General features: G+C 41.1%; 1 protein-coding gene across 5 annotated transcripts in view; it reads right to left on the bottom strand.

Moving 5' to 3' along the window:
* The window catches only part of DIP2B (disco interacting protein 2 homolog B), a 239,664-nt gene that overhangs the window by 19,901 nt on the left and 200,985 nt on the right, over window positions 1-18,778 (bottom strand). For all 5 annotated transcript variants that reach the window (XM_082352335.1, XM_082352336.1, XM_082352333.1 and 2 more), the window contains 7 exons: window positions 17,557-17,671; window positions 13,255-13,456; window positions 7,307-7,416; window positions 7,089-7,169; window positions 3,750-3,873; window positions 2,055-2,176; window positions 702-813 (listed from right to left, as the gene is read on the bottom strand). In XM_082352335.1, coding sequence (XP_082208461.1) covers window positions 702-813; window positions 2,055-2,176; window positions 3,750-3,873; window positions 7,089-7,169; window positions 7,307-7,416; window positions 13,255-13,456; window positions 17,557-17,671 — 866 coding nt within the window. The remainder of the gene's footprint in view (window positions 1-701; window positions 814-2,054; window positions 2,177-3,749; window positions 3,874-7,088; window positions 7,170-7,306; window positions 7,417-13,254; window positions 13,457-17,556; window positions 17,672-18,778) is intronic.

Genomic DNA, 18,778 nt, shown 5'->3' with positions numbered 1-18,778 from the left:
TTTATGACCCCATGAAGTAGTTACGAGTAACAGAGGATGAGGATTTACACCTGTCTGCCCAACTCCAAAACCCACACTCTCCCCTCCACCACCATCTCCAGCTATCCCAATGTCTTACCCCCTTCTTTAGTATGAACACCATCTAAAATTCATACACTTTATGGTTTTCAAAGTATTTTCATATTATGTTGCATTTGATATTCTCAATAAATATGTGAGTCAGGCCAGGGTAGATAGTATTTTAGGAAAGGGTAATCTCAGACAAGGTTATACAGAAAATAAGGACTGAAGCTTGAACCAGAACCAGGTCTTCTGAGTCCTAGTCCAATGCTGTTCCAGCTCTATCACATCTGGAAGTCAAGGGTCAGATCTTCCCCATACTTTATGTAGCCCTACATGTCTATGGTCACATCTGGCACAAACACCTAACCACTGTTTGACGATGCCAAGAGTAACAGCAAGCCACGTTTTGTTTCCAGAGTTCTGGCACACTGTGATCTGCTTCTTTGGATCTGGATGTTGCAGTATCCAGTCCTTTGGTAACTCAAACTGAGTGGATATTAAGTTTTGCCTCTGTCTTAGCAGGTGGAATGGGCTGTAACAGAAAAGCTGTGTAAACACCTTTGGCATGAGAATCTAGGAAATCTCGGGGACTGAATGTTCTTGCCCCCTCAATGCCTCTGGAGAAATCTCCCTTTCACCTGTGTCAATGATAGTTGGCCAGGTTTTCACATCCACAGCTGCTGCTGCCTCTCGGGACCTCAGTAACCTCATTAGGGTCTGCGTGGTGAGAATGCAGGCTGCTTTGCTGACCTAGAAACAAATGGACAAAAATAAGCACCACGAGGCTTAGCCCCGTGTAGCACCATAGGCTCTGGCTGCTGCTAAAAGCAACTCGCACATCATCCTGGGACAGGGCAGTACCAGCTTTTCAAAGAATACACACAGGACAGTGGAGGTCAGTGTTCCTCTTACGTTTGTCCTGAAAAATGCATAACACTGAATTAGAATGATGGACTTGTTCATAACACAAGTTACTGTTTACAACAGTGATTCTCAAATATTCCATGGTTATAACCTCAGGATGGATCCCCAGATCTCTTGATTTCATGAAGACCATAATAAAATAAAAACATGGACTTTGTAGTACTCAGGGAATGAGAGGTGTCGGAGGATCATCTCTGAAGGAGGTAGTGTTTGCAACAGTCCAGAGAATATGGTGAAACACACCGGACCTAGAACATACCCTGAACTTGAGGGACTCTGTGCACTCAGAGGAACATGCTCTCCCACACACCCGCACGTGGAAATGCATGGGGACCAACTTCCCTCACCCTGCAAACTGTGTCAGTGGAAGGAAACTCCCCTCCCTGCTGCTCCGGCCTACTTTGCAGAATATAACAAGGGCATTTTGCCAAACTGAACTTTGTAGTAAAATCATCTGTGGCGAATGCTGCTTTTTTTTTTTTTTTTTTTTTTTTTTTCCGAATGCTGCTTTTATACTGCAGGCTCCAGTTGGGTATGGAGAAGCAGTCCTTAGAGAAACAAATGTTACATAAATTGGAACTTTGTAACTCTTTGCTTTAAAGTCCATTAGGATATGCTTAGAATAAGATTTATCTTACTTTCTTACTATAGTATACTTTAATACTATACCAAGTGAATTTATAAGATTAACCCCCCCAAAAGTGACCTGACACGGGGGGAATTCAGTTTGGCATTTAAAATTACCTTGGTTACTGTGCAGAAAAAATATTAGGACTTCTTTAAGAAGAGGGGAAAAAATAAGTTTCATGGAGAAATACTAATGACAGCTTCACTTCCTTAATGTTCATGATGAAAACACAATCCTGTATCTCACCAAAAACTGCTTTCCCGCATTCCTTCACTGGAAAATGCTGGTCACTTTGATCAGATACAGGAAAAGGAGGTAGTTTGCAGGAGACAGGTTTGACTTCCTGACTCAATTAGACTGGAAAATGAGTAAGGATCCTTAGTTGTCTGACTCTGGGTTTTATGAGATGAGGACAAGGCAAGCTATACCCGGTACTTACATCAACAATCATGCGGACGGTGGGCAATGTGGCTGTGAGGTTCTGAGCGTGAGGAGGTCGGACGGTCACAGGTATGCAGCCGGCATAGAGGCAGCCGTAGAACGCAGTGATTAACTCGATGCCTGCAAGACACAGCCACTTAGCTGCCCGGTTTGTCACCGAGAAAGCAAAAGCCAGAGCTTCCAAAACCAATTTATTTATTTATTCCAAAACCAGTTTATTAAATCATGTGCCAGATGGGTTCATTAGGCCGTAATTTAACAGAGACATTATCAGAAGAAATTTTTTAAATTTAGAAGAAACTGAAGGTAAAGAAGGACGCATCTAAAACAACTTTAAAGAAATATAGAGAGAAGCCAAGAATAAATAACGAGAAAGGAGGTCAGAAGTAAACTCTTGAAAGATACCTGATGAAGGTATTTTGACATCATTACTTGACATTACTTAGGAGAAATAACTGCAAAAATTAGGGCTGCTCCACTTGGAAAATAAAAGAATGGGAAAAGGAGAGATGAGGAACACCTGAGCTTTCTTTCACTCTTTAGAAGGTCACTATGTGAACAGCAATTGGACCCCTGAGATGTCACTCCCCCAGTGAGTGCAGGTTTTAGGGAGGCAAAGCATCACTTGATATGAAGCCTCTGCAATATGAGGACTTGAAGGGCGGCCTCCTTGGGAAGTGCTGTGGTCCATCACCATGATTAACTGGTAGATGGAAGACAATCTCCCAGGAACAAGGTTGGAGGAATTCCTTTACCAGATGACCTTCTAAGAAATCTTAGTATCAATGTAAATAAAAGAGCAAAGTGAGAATCACAGTAAAATGAGGTAAAAGGGATAAAAGACCATAGAAGGCTGGATGTATGAGTTAGGTGACAGAAGACTAAAGAAAGGGACAACTGAAGTATTTCACCTAAAATTTTGAATATTTACACCAAACTCATCAAGTAATTCTGAGTCCCTCTTTTTTTTTTCTTTAACTTTATTTTTGGCTGCACTGGGTCTTCGTTGCTGCACATGGGCTTTCTCTAGTTGTGGCAAGCGGGGGCTACTCTTCGTAGCAGTCCACGGGTTCTAGGCATGCGGGCTTCAGTAGTTGTGGCACTCGGACTCAGTAGTTGTGGTGCACAGGCTTAGTTGCTCCACGGCATGTGGGATCTTCCCGGACCAGGGATTGAACCCGTGCCCCCTGCACTGGCAGGCGGATTCCCATCCACTGCACCACCAGGGAAGTCCCTGAGTCCCTCTTGACGTAAAGAGGTTGCTGAATTAGAGCGTGGAAGATGAACGCAGTAATAATCAAGGGACAGTAAGCACCAATTACGATGTGGAGAATGTGAAGTCAGAGTTCACACACAACATGCTTTTGAAAACTGGGTGAAACAGTCCCGTTCCTGAGCACTCCTAAAAATAAGGGTCTCTTTTGAGCATTTCCAAAAGTCAAGAAGTTGTCATTCACTCATTCAATATTTACTATAGTGCCAGGCACTGAGCTAGACAGTGGAAATACAAGAGTAAATACAACAGACTCGGTCCTGGCAGAGCCCTCACACTGCACAACTCTGAGGGGAGAGGTCTGTTCCCATGGCATGAGCCTGTGCGTACAGCCCACGTGGTCATGTACAGCAGCTCCTGTCCTCTTAGAGCCTGTAGTCTAGCAATGGAGCTTGTCTAGTCTACCAATCCAGCACTTACCAGGTGGATAGAGTAACACAACGTTGTCTCCTGCATTTAGATGTCCCTTGTCACCAAGAACTGCCGCAATCTTCTCTGCTCGCTTATGAAGCTGAAGGCAGCTGGCCGTGCACACCGTAGTTCCCTGTTAATAGAAGAAAGTATAAGCAGGTTGACACTCAGTAAGGAAAACAGTAACAAACAGAGCCAGTTTGACATTATATGGAAGGCTTGTGCCTTGCTAGATTATCTGTAGCAAGTTATCAAGTTGAGTGAAAATTCCCCAAGCACCAAAACACATGTGTGGTATTCCTTTTCTTTCTCAATGTTTGAAGGTACTTAGGGACTAACAACATTAACTTAAATCAAACGTATGTATTTACAGTCTCTCATTTAAAGTAGCTTTAAAAATACATAGCAATTTTATATTTAAATGAAGAAATAAGAGAAGAGGGGAAAATAAAAGAAATGAAAGCAGGATGAGGGCAGGAGTGAGGTCAGGACGCTGGCTATGTGGTCAAGTACACTTGCGTAAAACACGAGTTTGGCTGTGAGTATTCTAACAGCAGAGATGTAAACAAAAACACAAACAGTGACTTAACAAAGGTTAGCAGATTAGAAGATGGCCAATTATTCCTGGTCCTGAGAATAATTTCTCCTGTGGGTCTTCATAAATATCCTTATTGTCCAAATCAAGTTTCACCGAGCTGGGCTTTTTGAACCCCTGTGCCTTTGTAAAATATAACACACGAGTGTGAAAGTGCATAAGATATGAATGTGTAGCTTAATAAAAAATTATAAAACAAGCATCTGTGTAAGAACCAGCCTGATGTGAAAAAGACCACTGCCAGCAGCTTATAAGCACCCCCATGGGTGCCTTCTCCTTCCCTCCATAGGGGACCACTATCGTGACTTTTTAATGTTAGTGGCTAATTTCTTTTTCTTTATATTTTTACCACCTATGAAATATTTGATTTTCATAGAGTTGTGCTGTACATATATATTTTTGTGATTTGCTCCTTTCTCTCAACATTCTATTAAGCGTCATCTAGCCTCTCGTGCTTAGGTGTATAGTTCATTTGCTTTTGTTGCTGCACAGTATTTAACTGCATGAACATACCACAATTTATTCATCCATTCTACTGCTGATGGACAATTCATTCTAATACATATATCCTGGTGCATAAATATATGAGTTTTGGTCAGGTATAGCCCTAGAAATGGAATTGCTGGGTCATTGGGTATGCCTACCTTCAACTTTACCAGATAAAACCAAACTGTTATTTGTCTATATCGTGCCAATACCACACTGTTTTAATTATTGTAACTTAACTTTAAAAAACTCATGATAAAAACAAGTTTACTGAGCTGTTTCTTTTAAAAATAACTTTTAAATTTCATTAATATAAAGTAGTACAAGTTCAATATAGAAAATTTGGAAACTATAGATTAGTAAATATGAGATGTAACCACTATTAACTTTTGCTGTATATTTTCCTGGTTTTTAACAAATGAGTATGTATTATATATAAATTCAGATGCAACATTAAAAAAAAAAAAGGTATCATACTATATTATGCCAGAGGCTGTATAGTGCCTTGGCTAAGAATGTGGGCTCTGAAGCTAGTGTGGGTTCAAATGAAGGAGCTAATTTCCTAGTCCTACCACTTAGGGCCCTGCGACCTCAGGCAAGTGATTTTATGTCTCTATGCCTCCGTTCTCCTAACCTTAAAATGAACTATGAAATGGAAAGCACCCAGGACAGGGTCTTCAGTAAGTACTCAATTATTATTAAAGTTTTATATCCTACTTTTCCTACTTCCACATTATGACTATTTTCTGGGTCATCAACTATTCTATAACATTATTTTCAATGACTGCATAGTATTTCATGTTTATATGCCATAATTTATTAGGCAATTGTCTATTGTTGGACATTAAGGTTATAACACTAAAATGAATATTCCTTTGGCTAAAATCAGGGTTAAATTCATAAGGCCATTTCTTACAATAGCTCTCTTTTTGGTCCTTGGTACGGCAGTAAACTAAACTTCAGTAAGAAGCATTTTCTGGGCATAAGAGAACAATGTTGTATGGTTCCTAAGCTTTCTGGTGGCCTGGGCTAATCCAAGGTAAAATGTTAGAATATGCAGAAGAATAGATGGACTACATGTCCTTTAGTCATCCATATATATTATTTCTCTAACCAAGAAGCAAATTTCAACTTACGTTTAGTAACAAATAGATCTGAAGTATGATTTGACAGGGCCATAAGTTTAACTGTAGCCAAGCTTGGGAGTGGAGTGGGGAACAAGCTGGATTGACATCTTCTTACTGAAATTGAAGGACCCTAATCAATCCACGGGCTTGAAGAGAAGCCCACTTCATGCAGAGGTGGAGCAAGGAAGTCCCAAAGTTTTCTACCATAGAGCAATGGTTCTTAAGATTTTAACTGACTTTTCACTAAGATGCACAGCATATTCCTCTCAGGTTCTATCACTGCATAAATTCTCAAAGCTGTGTATGTGTGTGTGGGGTGTGTGTGTGTGTGTGTGAGAGTGAGAGAGTGAGAGAGTGAGAGAGTGAGAGAGAGAGAGAGAGAGAGAGAGAGAGAGAGAGAGAGAGAGAGAGAGAGAGGAGAGAGAGAGAGAGAGACTATCAGAATCTAGGACCTGGGGCAGAAGGGGGCCATCTGGGTAAGTCCCCTAAGGGACTCCAATAGGCCCTCCAGTCTTCCCCCTGCTGGTGACGAATACTGTTCTATGCTGTGGTCACAGTACTTTCAGCTTCGGACTCAGCCATTAAAACAAACAAATCTCAACAGACTCCCATGGAATGCATAACTTAAAACATACAATATTCTGGCGAACCATCCATTAGAAAGCAATAGTTAAACATACTCTTGAATAATTTTCAATTTGTTTTTTATGTTAGCAATAAATCATTTAAGTATGTACTAGAAACAACTGGTTTTTAAAATGTTGATCTAAAGTCATTTTATTTCTGGTGGAAATCAAAGAATTAAAAGTCAAACTGGGTTAAAAATTACATTGACACAATGCATTCTGTCTATCTGTAGATTATGTAATTACGTGGTTGTCCTACGGTTCCTATCAGAACTGAATAAAGACAACTTGATTGTGACAAAAAAGAGACAGTATTGAATAACACTCCAGGAGGTCTCATTTCAACCTTGAAATAACTGCACAATTTATCCTCATATATCAAAACAAGGAGAAAGCAACAACTCCTTCCTCTGAGTTGGCAATAGAACTTTTCTGATGAAAGAAAGAGATCAAGAGTGCCTAAGATACTCTCACAATAGCCAGCTGATTAGACATACAACTGCATTTTTAATACCTTGGCATTTAACAGCATGAAGAGTACGTGGTCAGGAGTTGCCTGGGCTCGCCACTGTAAAATCTCCGCCAGAAATTGGTGCTGAAGTCATAAAGCAGAAAAAAGAATCATGGTCAGCAACTTTTAAAAAGCTGGACAATGCATCTGCCATCTGTTACCGGAAGCGTAGGTTCTGTCCTTGACTTGTTTGTAAATATCAACACTTCTGGAACACTTACCTTCTTCACTAAATCATTCTCTTCAATTTGCCCAAGATCCCTTCCTGCAGCTTGTGCTATGCGTTTTCCTGCAACCAGATTCCCAACCATCACTGAAGCAGGGCCTACACCTGTAAGTAAAAGCAAAAATCAGCTCTCTGGAGATGGCGATTCAAGCTACATACCACCCCCACGCGTTTCCAGACTGACCAAAGCTGGTTCAAACGTTCATTCAACCAATACTGACTGAGCACCCTTCTAGGCACTGGGACAAAGTAGCAAACAAGACAAACAGCTTGTATTCTAGTGGGGAAAGGCAACCAGTAAACACATATACAAATAATGTCAGGTAGCAGGAAGTGCTGGAAAAAAAGCAAATAGGACCACAGGAGAGACACGGATTGGGGGGGGGGGTGGAGGGACTGTGCATAGAGGGAAGTATTCACTCTGAGGAGGTGACAGTTGGTTGCACTGGTTCCTACTGATACATTTCATCTGCTCCAATCATGGATAAAACCCTAAAAGGGGGCTTAACAGTAATAAATATCTGGTCTGAAAAGAAATCTGCCATCTATGAGGACTGAGAATGAGTTCTTCAGGAAAATCAGAAGGGCTTTATTTTAAGTGAGCAACGAAATCCAGACTGTAGGACATTCTACAAGACAACTGGCCTGGATTCTTCAAAAAGGTCCGTGTCTTGAAGACACAACAGATTTGGGAGCTTTCAAGTTAAAGGACATGACAGCCAAAAGCAATGTGTGACTTTAGATACTGGATTAAAAAAAAAAATCAGCTACTATAATAAACAAGTGGAGAAATATGAACATAGACTGTGTATTATTAAATGATAGCATTATATTAATGCTAACTTTCTTAATAGGATAATGGCATTGTGGCTGATTAGGAAAATTTTAGGAGAATGTTTTTGTTCTGTAGAGATACACTGCTGAAATATTTGGGGGCGAAGTGTCATGATGTCTGCAATTTCCTTTCAAAGAGTTAAGTTAAAAAAAAAGTTAACAATTGCTAAATCTAGGGGAAGGTATATGGGTGTTCATTACAGTATTCTTTCAACTTTTCCAGAGGCTTGCCACTTGGGGGAAAAAAAAGTGAAAACTCTCCCTTTCTCAAGATAAAAAAGGAAAACTCTCCCTTTCTCAATAATGCTAGGGCTTTGTATGCCTTTCCTGATGGTCACTTAGATTAGACTCCAACATATAAAACTAAGAAGACGGCTAAAACATAAAATTTATTGCCAGCTGAGTTTTGAATAATGCTGATGCTATGCTTCGATTAATATTAAATAATATTTATTGCCAAAATCTGTTGATTATGAATGTACTGAAATAGCTGGAACAAAATCACTTAAATCATGGAATCACTTTTAAATATGTGGGGAAGTTGGGTAAAGAGTATAAGGTAATTCTTTTACTATTTGGCAACTTTTTTGTAAGTGAAATTACTTCAAAATGAAAAGTTAAAGAAAAATTTTAAACTAAAAAAAACACACCCTAAGGGTAAAGTACTCCAATACTCTGCTAAACAGTTTTCATCTACAAAGTGTATGTCCACTGAAATTTTAAGTATTGGGTGGCCAAAAGGTTCGTTTGGTTTTTTCCGTAAGATGGCTCTAGTAGTGCTTAGCTGTCTTTAACTTCATTCGAAACAATTTTGTTAGACTGTATTATGACAGCTGTCATATCAGTGTGCATTTAAAAAAAAAATTATCAAAATTGGTGAATTTTTGTGTAGCCATTTTAATATTGAGGATAGAAGGAAAAAAAGCAACATTTTTGGCGTATAATGCTTTATTATTTCAAAAAAGGTAAAAACGCAACTGAAATGCATAAAAAGATTTGTGCAGTGTATGGAGAAGGTGCTGTGACTGATCGAATATGTCAGAAGTGGTTTGTGGAGTTTCGTGCTGGAGATTTCTCGCTGGACGATGCTCCGCGGTTGAGTAAACCAGTTGAAGTTGATAGCGATCAAATCGAGTCATTAATTGAGAACAGTCAACATTATACCACGCGGGAGATAGCCGACATACTCAAAATATCCAAATCAAGCACTGAAAATCATTTGCACCAGCTTGGTTATGTTAATTGCTTTGATGTTTGCGTTCCACATAAGTTAAGCAAAAAAAACCTTCTTGACCGTATTTCTGCACGCGATTCTCTACTGAAATGTCATGAAAACGTTCCGTTTTTAAAACAAATCGTGACAGGAGATGAAAAGTGGATACTGTACAATAATGTGGAACAGAAGAGATCGTGGGGCAAGCGAAATGAACCACCACCAACCACACTACAGGCTAGTCTTCATCCAAAGGTGATGTTGTGTATATGGTGGGATTGGAAGGGAGTCCTCTATTATGAGCTCCTTCTGGAAAACCAAATGACTAATTCCAACAAGTACTGCTTCCAATTTGACCAGGTGAAAGCAGCACTCGACGAAAAGTGGAATTAGTCAGAAAACGCATCATCTTCCATCAGGATAACGCAAGAACACATGTTTCTTTGATGACCAGGCAAAAACTGTTACAGCTTGGCTGGGAGGTTCTGATTCACCCGCCGTATTCACCAGACATTGCACCTTCAGATTTCCATTTATTTCGGTCTTAACAAAATTCTCTTAATGGAAAAAATTTCAATTCCCTGGAAGACTGTAAAAGGCACCTGGAACCGTTCTTTGCTCAAAAGAAAAAGGTTTGGGAAGATGGAATTATGAAGTTGCCTGAAAAATGGCAGAAGGTAGTGGAACAAAATGGTGAATATGCTGTTCAATAAAGTTCTTGGTGAAAATGAAAAATGTCTTTTATTTTTACTTAAAAACTGAAGGAACTTTTTGGCCAATCCAATACAATATGCAAAATTCTTTCCCAAGAGACTGCATAATACGTTAACAGATATATTATGTTGGAGACAGCCTTTTTTATATAGGCAGGACTCAGAGTATATATGACTGTAAGTTGCCCATTCCTGGACTCACACTGTAAAGTTAATAAAGGCGTGACATTTTAAAAAGTGAATTTTTCAGAGTAATTTAAAATGACAAAAATAATTCAGCAGTAATTTCCTGAGGTCCTTCTGTGTGAACTTCTTGAAACTATGAGTCAAAGAGTGAAAAATTACTGAAAGTAATAACATCTAGGAGGCTAATTGCTGATACTGTGCTGTACCCGTAATATGTCTTCTTATTTTCTCCACAAAATTCTGTAAATTTCCAGTGGCAAAGACTGCTAGTCATCAACCCCTATTCTCCTCTTTTTCCTTAAAAACACAACCCCCAGTTTTTAGCTGGGCAAATGCCTGGAATAAAGACTATATTCTTTAGTGTGGGAGAATAATAGGTAAGAGTAAGTAATATGTGCAATTTCTAGAAGATATGTTTAAAGGGGAAGGGTATTCCCTTGTCTTTTTCTCCCACCTGCTAGCTGGAATGTAGAACTGATGGCTGGAGGTCAGGAGCTTAAATGAACCCTGAGGCAGTATGCTAAGGCTGGCTGTGGCAGATTGTTTTATTTTCTTACAACTCTTCCTTGCTGTGATTATATGAGACGAGTATATACCTCTCTGCTCCATTGACTTTGGGCATGGTCTGACTTGTTTTGGACAATAAAATGTTAGGAAACATGAAGCAAACAGAAGCTTTAAGTATGCTTGTATGGTTTGGCTTGCTTCTTGCTTTTGCCATCTGCCTTGAGGAAAATATGGCACAGGTAAGCTGCCGGTCTCATGATGAGGAGACACATGGAACAGGTCTGAACCCAACCTACAGCCTGGAGCCAAGCCAAGGCCAGCTGATCCCAGCCAGGTTCAGCAGATCCACATTCCATGAGTGAAAAATAAATGCTTCTTACTTTAAATCACTGAGTTTTAGGATTATTTGTTATGCAGCACATCTATAACAACAGTTAACTGATAACAATGCCAGCGCAATAAGATGGGAAGCTGGACCAACAGTGACTGAGGGTTCCTAGCCAGTTCCATCCTAGCCTTGGGCTGCCTAGCTCTGGATCTCTTTCACCTGAGAAAGAAAAAACTTGTCTCGTTTAAGCAGCCGTTATGTTCTTCTGAAACGTGCAGCCAAAACCAGTCCTAACACATTCCCATTCTTTACACGATAGCTTAACAGACATCTCAATGAGATTTTTGTCACTGGGCTACCTTAACACAGTTTCTATCTTCCTTTTCCTCTCCTTTCCTTTATTACCTCACTCCCAACCATCTCCACGCTCCTGTATTCTTCTTAAACCCCAACCTCTCATGCTATCCCCACATCATGTCTGCTCCACCTATGCCACAATTTTCAAGCTGCTTTGGTCTGACCCATATGCATTCCACTAAGATCTCAGCAGACCATCACAACAGACAGCAAAAACACAGAATCCAAACCTAATGCTTTCATCAGACAGGTGGATGCTATGCCTATGAGGACTTAGGAACAAACTTTTTATACAGGTTTCATCATTTAGTAAAACTGGGTGAAATCTGGCTAGCAAAAGCAATGTTTTAAGCAACTACTATGTCTCTGAGTTGCATCCTTTAAGCATCTACTGAAATGAAAGCTTTGTTAAAGGAATTCTAGATTAAATGCTATTTAAAATAGGATTTTACTCATATGACGAATGTAGGACTTCAGTATAACAGAATACGAGATGGAGAAGGATTTGTATGTTTTACATATCCATCAGATACTTAGGCAGGAAATATGAAGAGACTTCTTTTTATATACTTGATTAGTACAGACTTGATTCTAACTGCCCCTTTAGAATATTAGCCTCCATAAACTCTCACTTCCACTAGCAGAAACTGATAAATATCATATATACTTTAGCTCTATACACACTGTTACTAAGATAAGGTTACTTGGCGAGTTGACAATAACATCTATATAACCAAATGTGATATGATCTTCGGCCACCAGATCACTGAAGTAAAAACTACTGCAAAGCAGAGCAGATTAACATTGTAATATTGTGATAAAAATATCCTAGAGAGTCAGAGGCTTACCTTTTATTATTGTACATCATATTTACCTTTCAGCAAAAGCGTTCTTAATGGAAATATAATTAAATGCCATACTTTCCTTTGCCTTCCTAATCTTCCCACTATGTGTATGTGTGTGTGAGTGTATGTGGTAGCAGTGGGAACTGTAAAGGCCAGGTTTTGGCTCTCATGTGTTTCCAGGCATACAAGAAACTGGGAGGCTCTCATTAACTTCTCAATTAAAATGAAAAAGCATCAATAAAACTTAATGACTTCATGTTGGATTGAATAGATATTTTAACATGACTGACCATCAATCAATTACTCCTGCCTTTAGTCTCCTACTCATTAGCCCTACAACCTAGGTTTGTTCAGAAATTAGGCAAAATGGTGAAATTGACTATTTGGTTTTTTCCTTGTTTCATATGGCAATTCACATACTTCTATTTGCATCTTGAATTCATAGGAATATGGCAAATGCAAAACATGCTATTTATCTCACCTCTGTCACTAACCAGCTATATGACTTTGGGTACAATTCTTAACTTTTCTGAACTTTACTTTCCACAGCTGAGGGCAAAGCTCTAGGATCATATTTGTAAAATGTATAGCTAATATTTGGCTTTTAGTAAGCCTCAATAACTAATAACTAGCTATTCTTATTATCAGAACCTTCCCTTACAGGACTTGCTTTATTCTACCTCCACCAGTGGGATTCTGATCACCTTGACCCCATACCTTACGTCCAGGGAAAACTGAGGCACTCTACTGAGAATTACTCAGAAGACTGAGCCAACAGTAAACCTGGAAAAGCTATTTTACAAAATCTCAATCCTTCCTGCTTTTGGTCAGCTGATACTATTCTCATGTTACTTACTAATCTTTGTAAAGTCCAACTCCAGAGAAAAAAATCATGCTGAGAGAATTCAGCTTCTTCAAGTTACAGTTTTAATGTCATGTCTTCAAAGCCAGCATTCTTACCTGGTTGCTTTTGCCGGGGTTTTGGCAAATTGGTCACGCATGTATGTGGGCACATGAGGATATTACAAGGATGTAGCGATCCCTCCAGAAAGAGCTGTTTCGTCTGAGATATGTGGATCCCTCCCAGTGGAGTTTTGGGCAGAGTATTGGCAGGCACCAGAGCAAGACAATAAACCCCCACTTGATGAATGCTATCGATTGCCTAGAAAAATGCAAACAAAAAAAATACTCAGTGAGATTAATTTTACAACATTTGACATCCTCCTAACACAATGCATTATTCTACTCTAAGAGTTTTTCATGTTTTATTTTATTTTATTTTTGGCTGCTTGGGTCTTCGTTGCTGCGCGTGGGCTTTCTCTAGTTGCGGTGAGCAGGGGTTACTCTTCGTTGCGGTGCACGGGCTTCTCATTGTGGTGGCTTCTCTTGTTGCGGAGCAGGGGCTCTAAGCGCGCGGGCTTCAGTAGTTGTGGCACACATGCTTAGTTGCTCCGTGGCATGTGGGATCTTCGCGGACCAGGGCTCGAACCCATGTCCCTTGCATTAGCAGGCGGATTCTTAACCACTGCGCCACCAGGGAAGCCCTAGAGATTTTCTTTCTCTCTCCATTCTAGGTCTAGAATCTGGTAGATTATTAGGATCCCATACATCTAAAGGTACCTAATCCTTCCAGTGATGGCAGAGTGGTGAAGTACTGGCCAACCCAGTACAATCTAAATGGACAGAGGTGGATACTGATTTGCAAGCCTCAGTATGTTCTCTCTTGATTGATAATGCCCAAAACCTAGAAATTTGTTTCGGTTCTTTTAATATTTTAGCTGTCCAACATAGCTCAATTAAACAGAGGCAAAGTATTTTTATTTTTAAATTTTTAAAACTTTTTAAATTTTATTTATTTATTTTTTATAAATTTATTTAATTTTGGCTGCACTGGGTCTTCGTTGCTGCGTGCAGGCTTTCTCTAGTTGGGGCGAGTGGGGGCTACTCTTCGTTGCGGTGCACAGGCTTCTCATTGCAGTGGCTTGTTGCGGACCATGGGCTCTAGGCGCGCGAGCTTCAGTAATTGTGGCACGCGGGCTCAGTAGTTGTGGCACACGGGCTTAGCTGCTCCGTGGCATGTGGGATCTTCCCGGACCAGGGCTCGAACCCGTGTCCCCTGCGTTGGCAGGCGGATTCTTAACCACTGCGCCACCAGGGAAGTCTCAGTATTTTTATTATGAACAAAACAGAAGCTCTGTAAGTAAGCCCTTGCTTAAGTGGTTCACCAGGTTACTAGGCATCCCCTCTGCAAAACATCCAGGTGAGGCCCACCGCACACCGAGTCCTGGAGGCCAACAGCTCCCTCAGTGCACCCGTTCCCAGCCACACACCTGTGTGCTCACTGAGTGTCAGCTGTGCCTGCTTCTATACCTTTTACAGCTGCTGTTCTTGTTACTGTGCTCATATAATTAACTATTATATCCACTGATAAAATATGAATGCAAAATAGGAAGAGTTATGCTTTTGAAAGACTCATTAGAGGTGAACTCCTACTGTTGATAGGAATGGGCAAGTTAATTCTAAAAGGTAAGTTTCTTTTCAAATACTCACGTTCTAGTCTAACTTAAAGGAAATGAAACCAGAAACCAAAGACAATGCTTTTGGATGTAGTTTATGGAAGTCAGCTGACCTGGAACTCAAACTGGTATAACTCACACTCACAAGCCTCTGCATCAAATGAAGGCACACTTGTTATGTTTTGTGTTAAAATTTAATACTTGAAGAATTTCTCATTGTTATGGTTTTCTGCTTCAATCACCTTTGAAAACTAACTGACCAACTATCAATACCATTTCTAAACACGCCAGTTGAGAGGGTTCTTTTGTACTACCCACAAATCTTACTGAAAAGGAGATCCAGCCTGAGAAGACGAATGGACCAAGAGTCATAAAAGACAGACAAGGCCTTTTATTAAAATGACTTGAAAGGGCAGAGGAATAAACTTGAAAAGCATATTCTTCAGACTAATCCACTAACCAAAAGAGATAACTAGGAAATGGGAAGTCTGGAAGAGTTCCTAAGTCTTGGGTATCTTAGAATATACAGGAAGTTAGCAAATGTATCATGTGTAGCCTGGATTCCTCACTGAAAATACGCCACCTGGTAAGTCATCCACTGACGACGTTCCTTAGAAGGTGTTGAGTTAGGTGTTTAGTTTATATCATACACAGACCTGGAATTAAACCACCTCTGGGCTCTAACCTACCAGAACATACGGAGTTCTTAATGTTCTACTATGGATCCAAGTACCCCAAGCAGAGAAGCTACATATAAGGTAATGCCTTCTTGGGCTTTCCTGGTGGTGCAGTGGTTAAGAATCTGCCTGCCAATGCAAGGAACATGGGTTTGAGCCCTGGCCTGGGAAGATCCCACATGCTGCAGAGCACATAAGCCCGTGTGCCACAACTACTGAGCCCACGTGCCACAACTACTGAAGCCTGTGCGCCTGGAGCCCGTGCTTTGCAACAAGAGAAGCCACCGCAATGAGAAGCCCGCGCACTGCAACGAAGAGTAGCCCCCGCTCGCCGCAACTAGAGAAAGCCCGCATGCAGCAACGAAGACCCAACACAGCCAAAAATTAAAGAAACAAACAAACAAACAACAACAAAAAAAAGGTAATGCCTTCTTATTTCACACCCAAATCCGACCCCAAATGACTTTAACAAAAATTTGGATTAGTAAGTTAGCACTGCATTTAATTCCTATAGTTGCTTTCCAGGGAAAAATAACAAATAACCTGGGAAATTTGCTTCCTGTAACTGGAAAAAATACATAATTCACCACAAGATTCTACCACTATCCCCCAAAGTTCTTTCTGAATGAAATAAGCAGTGTGTTTGAAAGTATGAACAGTATAAAAAAATTCTCTTTGCAGGTCTGATTATTAACCGTCTTTCAGAGATCACCCAGTCCCACTTTCTTCACAGTTTTTTCTATCTAGTCTATCTTCAGTATTCTCTTTCCTTTCTCTGATTTTGCACTATAAACAGCCTATGCTATACCAACTGATAATTCAGAATCACAGACCCTGCAGATAGGAAGAATCTTAAAAGTCATCTAGTGCTATCACTCATCTCATGCTTACAACATTTCTACAACATTACTACTAACTGGCAGTAAATAAATCCAAATGCCCCAAGCAGACAAGTTACAGACATTGGGAACTATCCCAATACATATAAGTTGAATGGTAAGGACAGTCCATGCTTTCTCTGGACTATCCATTTATCCAACAAATATTTACTGAGCCTACTCTGATGATGTGCTGGCATAGCTATCTGGTTCTGGACTAACAGGAACAAGAGAGAGTAACTCTTGGCTTTCATGGGTCTTCTATTATAGTGGATGTAGAAAACAATAAATATAAAGACACTTATATGCTGATAAATACTAAGCAGAAAATAGAGAAGAGTGAGGGGACAGAGAGTGAAAGGGAATGTTATTTAAGATAGAGCGGGTCTCCCTAAACTCCTTATTGGAGATATGCTTATGATTATTCTTTTTTATGTTAATAATAATCACCATCATCTTTTACTGAAGGCAGGCACTAAATATTTCAATTCATTATCTAATTACCATCAATTAACCTTCCAATAGCTCTGTAACATAGATAATTTTATCCCCACTTTACAGATGAGAAAATAAACTCAGTGAGGTTAAGTAAGTTGCCTAAAGGCACTTACTTATGTGGTGGGGAGTGGAGCTGGGATTCAAAGTATGATTCTAAATGAATACTAGGCTCTCTTCATCATTCTAGCCTGCTCCCCTAGAAACATTTCCCTTATACTGAGCCCAAATCTTTCTCCTTCCCTAGTGGTTTACTTCACCTAGATCTCTAACTCCACAGTAAAGCTCCTTCAAAGTAAGAACAGCAGCTCATATTGGATTCCTCACACTCTAGGCACCACTTGTAGCATGCAGTAAGACTGCAGCTGCTGACATGGGGACTGATTATGTCAAAGATGTGTTCCACATTTGGACAGTTAAAATGTTCATGGGTAGTTAACACTCAGGCACAAAAGAGTGAAAGAACTTGCTGGGGCAAGTCAAATTCAATTGTTTTTGGCAACCTGAGCAGAAAAATACTTTGTGGTACACAAGGAGGTGTGGTATTATCTGCTTTTGCTAACAGTAGCTAGAATATTTGAGTAGCTACTGGCAGGAAAAAAAACAAGGCAACATAACTGGTCCACTGAAGAAAATGCTTCAGCTGCCTTTGACAGCAAAGTCAACCTCCCCGACAGAGACCCCAGGTGCGCTCACCTGTAGCACACGGCTCATCCACTGGAAACTATCTTCCTCGGAAGCGTCAGGTCTTTGTTCTGCAACCACCACGATGCGCTCATCATAAAATACAGACACAGAAAACACAGCAATTCTAAGAGAGACAGATCAAACACATCAGGACTCCCTTCACAACCAGTCCTATTTGCTTTGCTCAGTCGGAATTACAGAGAGGAGACATCCCCACCGCACTGCCCAGGAAGGAGTAGTTTAGAAAAGAAAACGTCACAATCATTACCATCAGAACAAGGACTCAAAAAACGTGTACTAAGCGCCACTGTCGTGAATATTGGGACGTAGCGATAAATAAGCCGAAGTCCCTGTCTTTGTGGAGCTTGCGTGTCAGAGACAGAACAAACAATATGAAATAATGTCACGTCGCGCTATACACCGGGGGACCGAGGCAGGGCGGGGGCGGAGCGGTGTGTGGGTTGGGGTGGGGGGGGGGTGGGGGGCGGGCAGCGCCTCCCTGAGGAGCGGACATTGGAGCAGAGACCTGAATGAGGTGAGGACGCGAGCCGCGCGGAGATCTGGAGGAAGAGGTTTCCGGGCAGAAGGAACGGAAAGCGAAAAGGTTCTGAGGTAGGAACGAGCTTGGCAGGTTTGAGGAACAGCAAGAAGGCCAGTGTGCCTGGAGCAGGGTGGTGAAGCAGAGAGTGGTGGGGAGAGGTCAGACCCGCCCGGGTGGTCACGGAGGACCTGGAGGCGGGGCGAGGGGGATGCTCTGAGTGAGGTCTCGGCTCAAACGTCCCCCTGCTAGTGAGGCATTCCCAGACTCCCCGTATAACCCGCAGGCGCCACCACCCCGTGTGTCCTTCCTGCACGGCACTCATCACCAGCTCACGTAGTATCTGTCACCCTATGTGGTTACCTGCTCTTCCCCCAATGAGAATGTGAGTTCCCGCGGGCAGAGACGCGGCCTGTGCCGTTCACTGCCACACCCTGAGCATCCAGAACAGTGGCACACAGTTGGCACCCAATGAACGCTTGCTGAATGAATGTATGAAGTAATGCGAAGGCACTGGAGGGCTGAGAACGCCAGCAAACCTGACCACCTCCCTTCCTTCTTTCCTTTCATCCACACATATTTAACGAACACCTACTGCGTGCCAGGGGCTGTGCTGAGTGCTGGGGATGTGACTGTGACCAAAGACAGAAGGTCCAGTGCCCCATGGAGTTTCCATCTCACAGGAAGCCACAC

This window comes from Balaenoptera borealis (genome assembly GCF_965194805.1).
Source record: "Balaenoptera borealis genome assembly, chromosome: 13".
NCBI lineage: Eukaryota > Metazoa > Chordata > Mammalia > Artiodactyla > Balaenopteridae > Balaenoptera > Balaenoptera borealis.
This window is presented reverse-complemented; position numbering and strand designations above follow the sequence as displayed.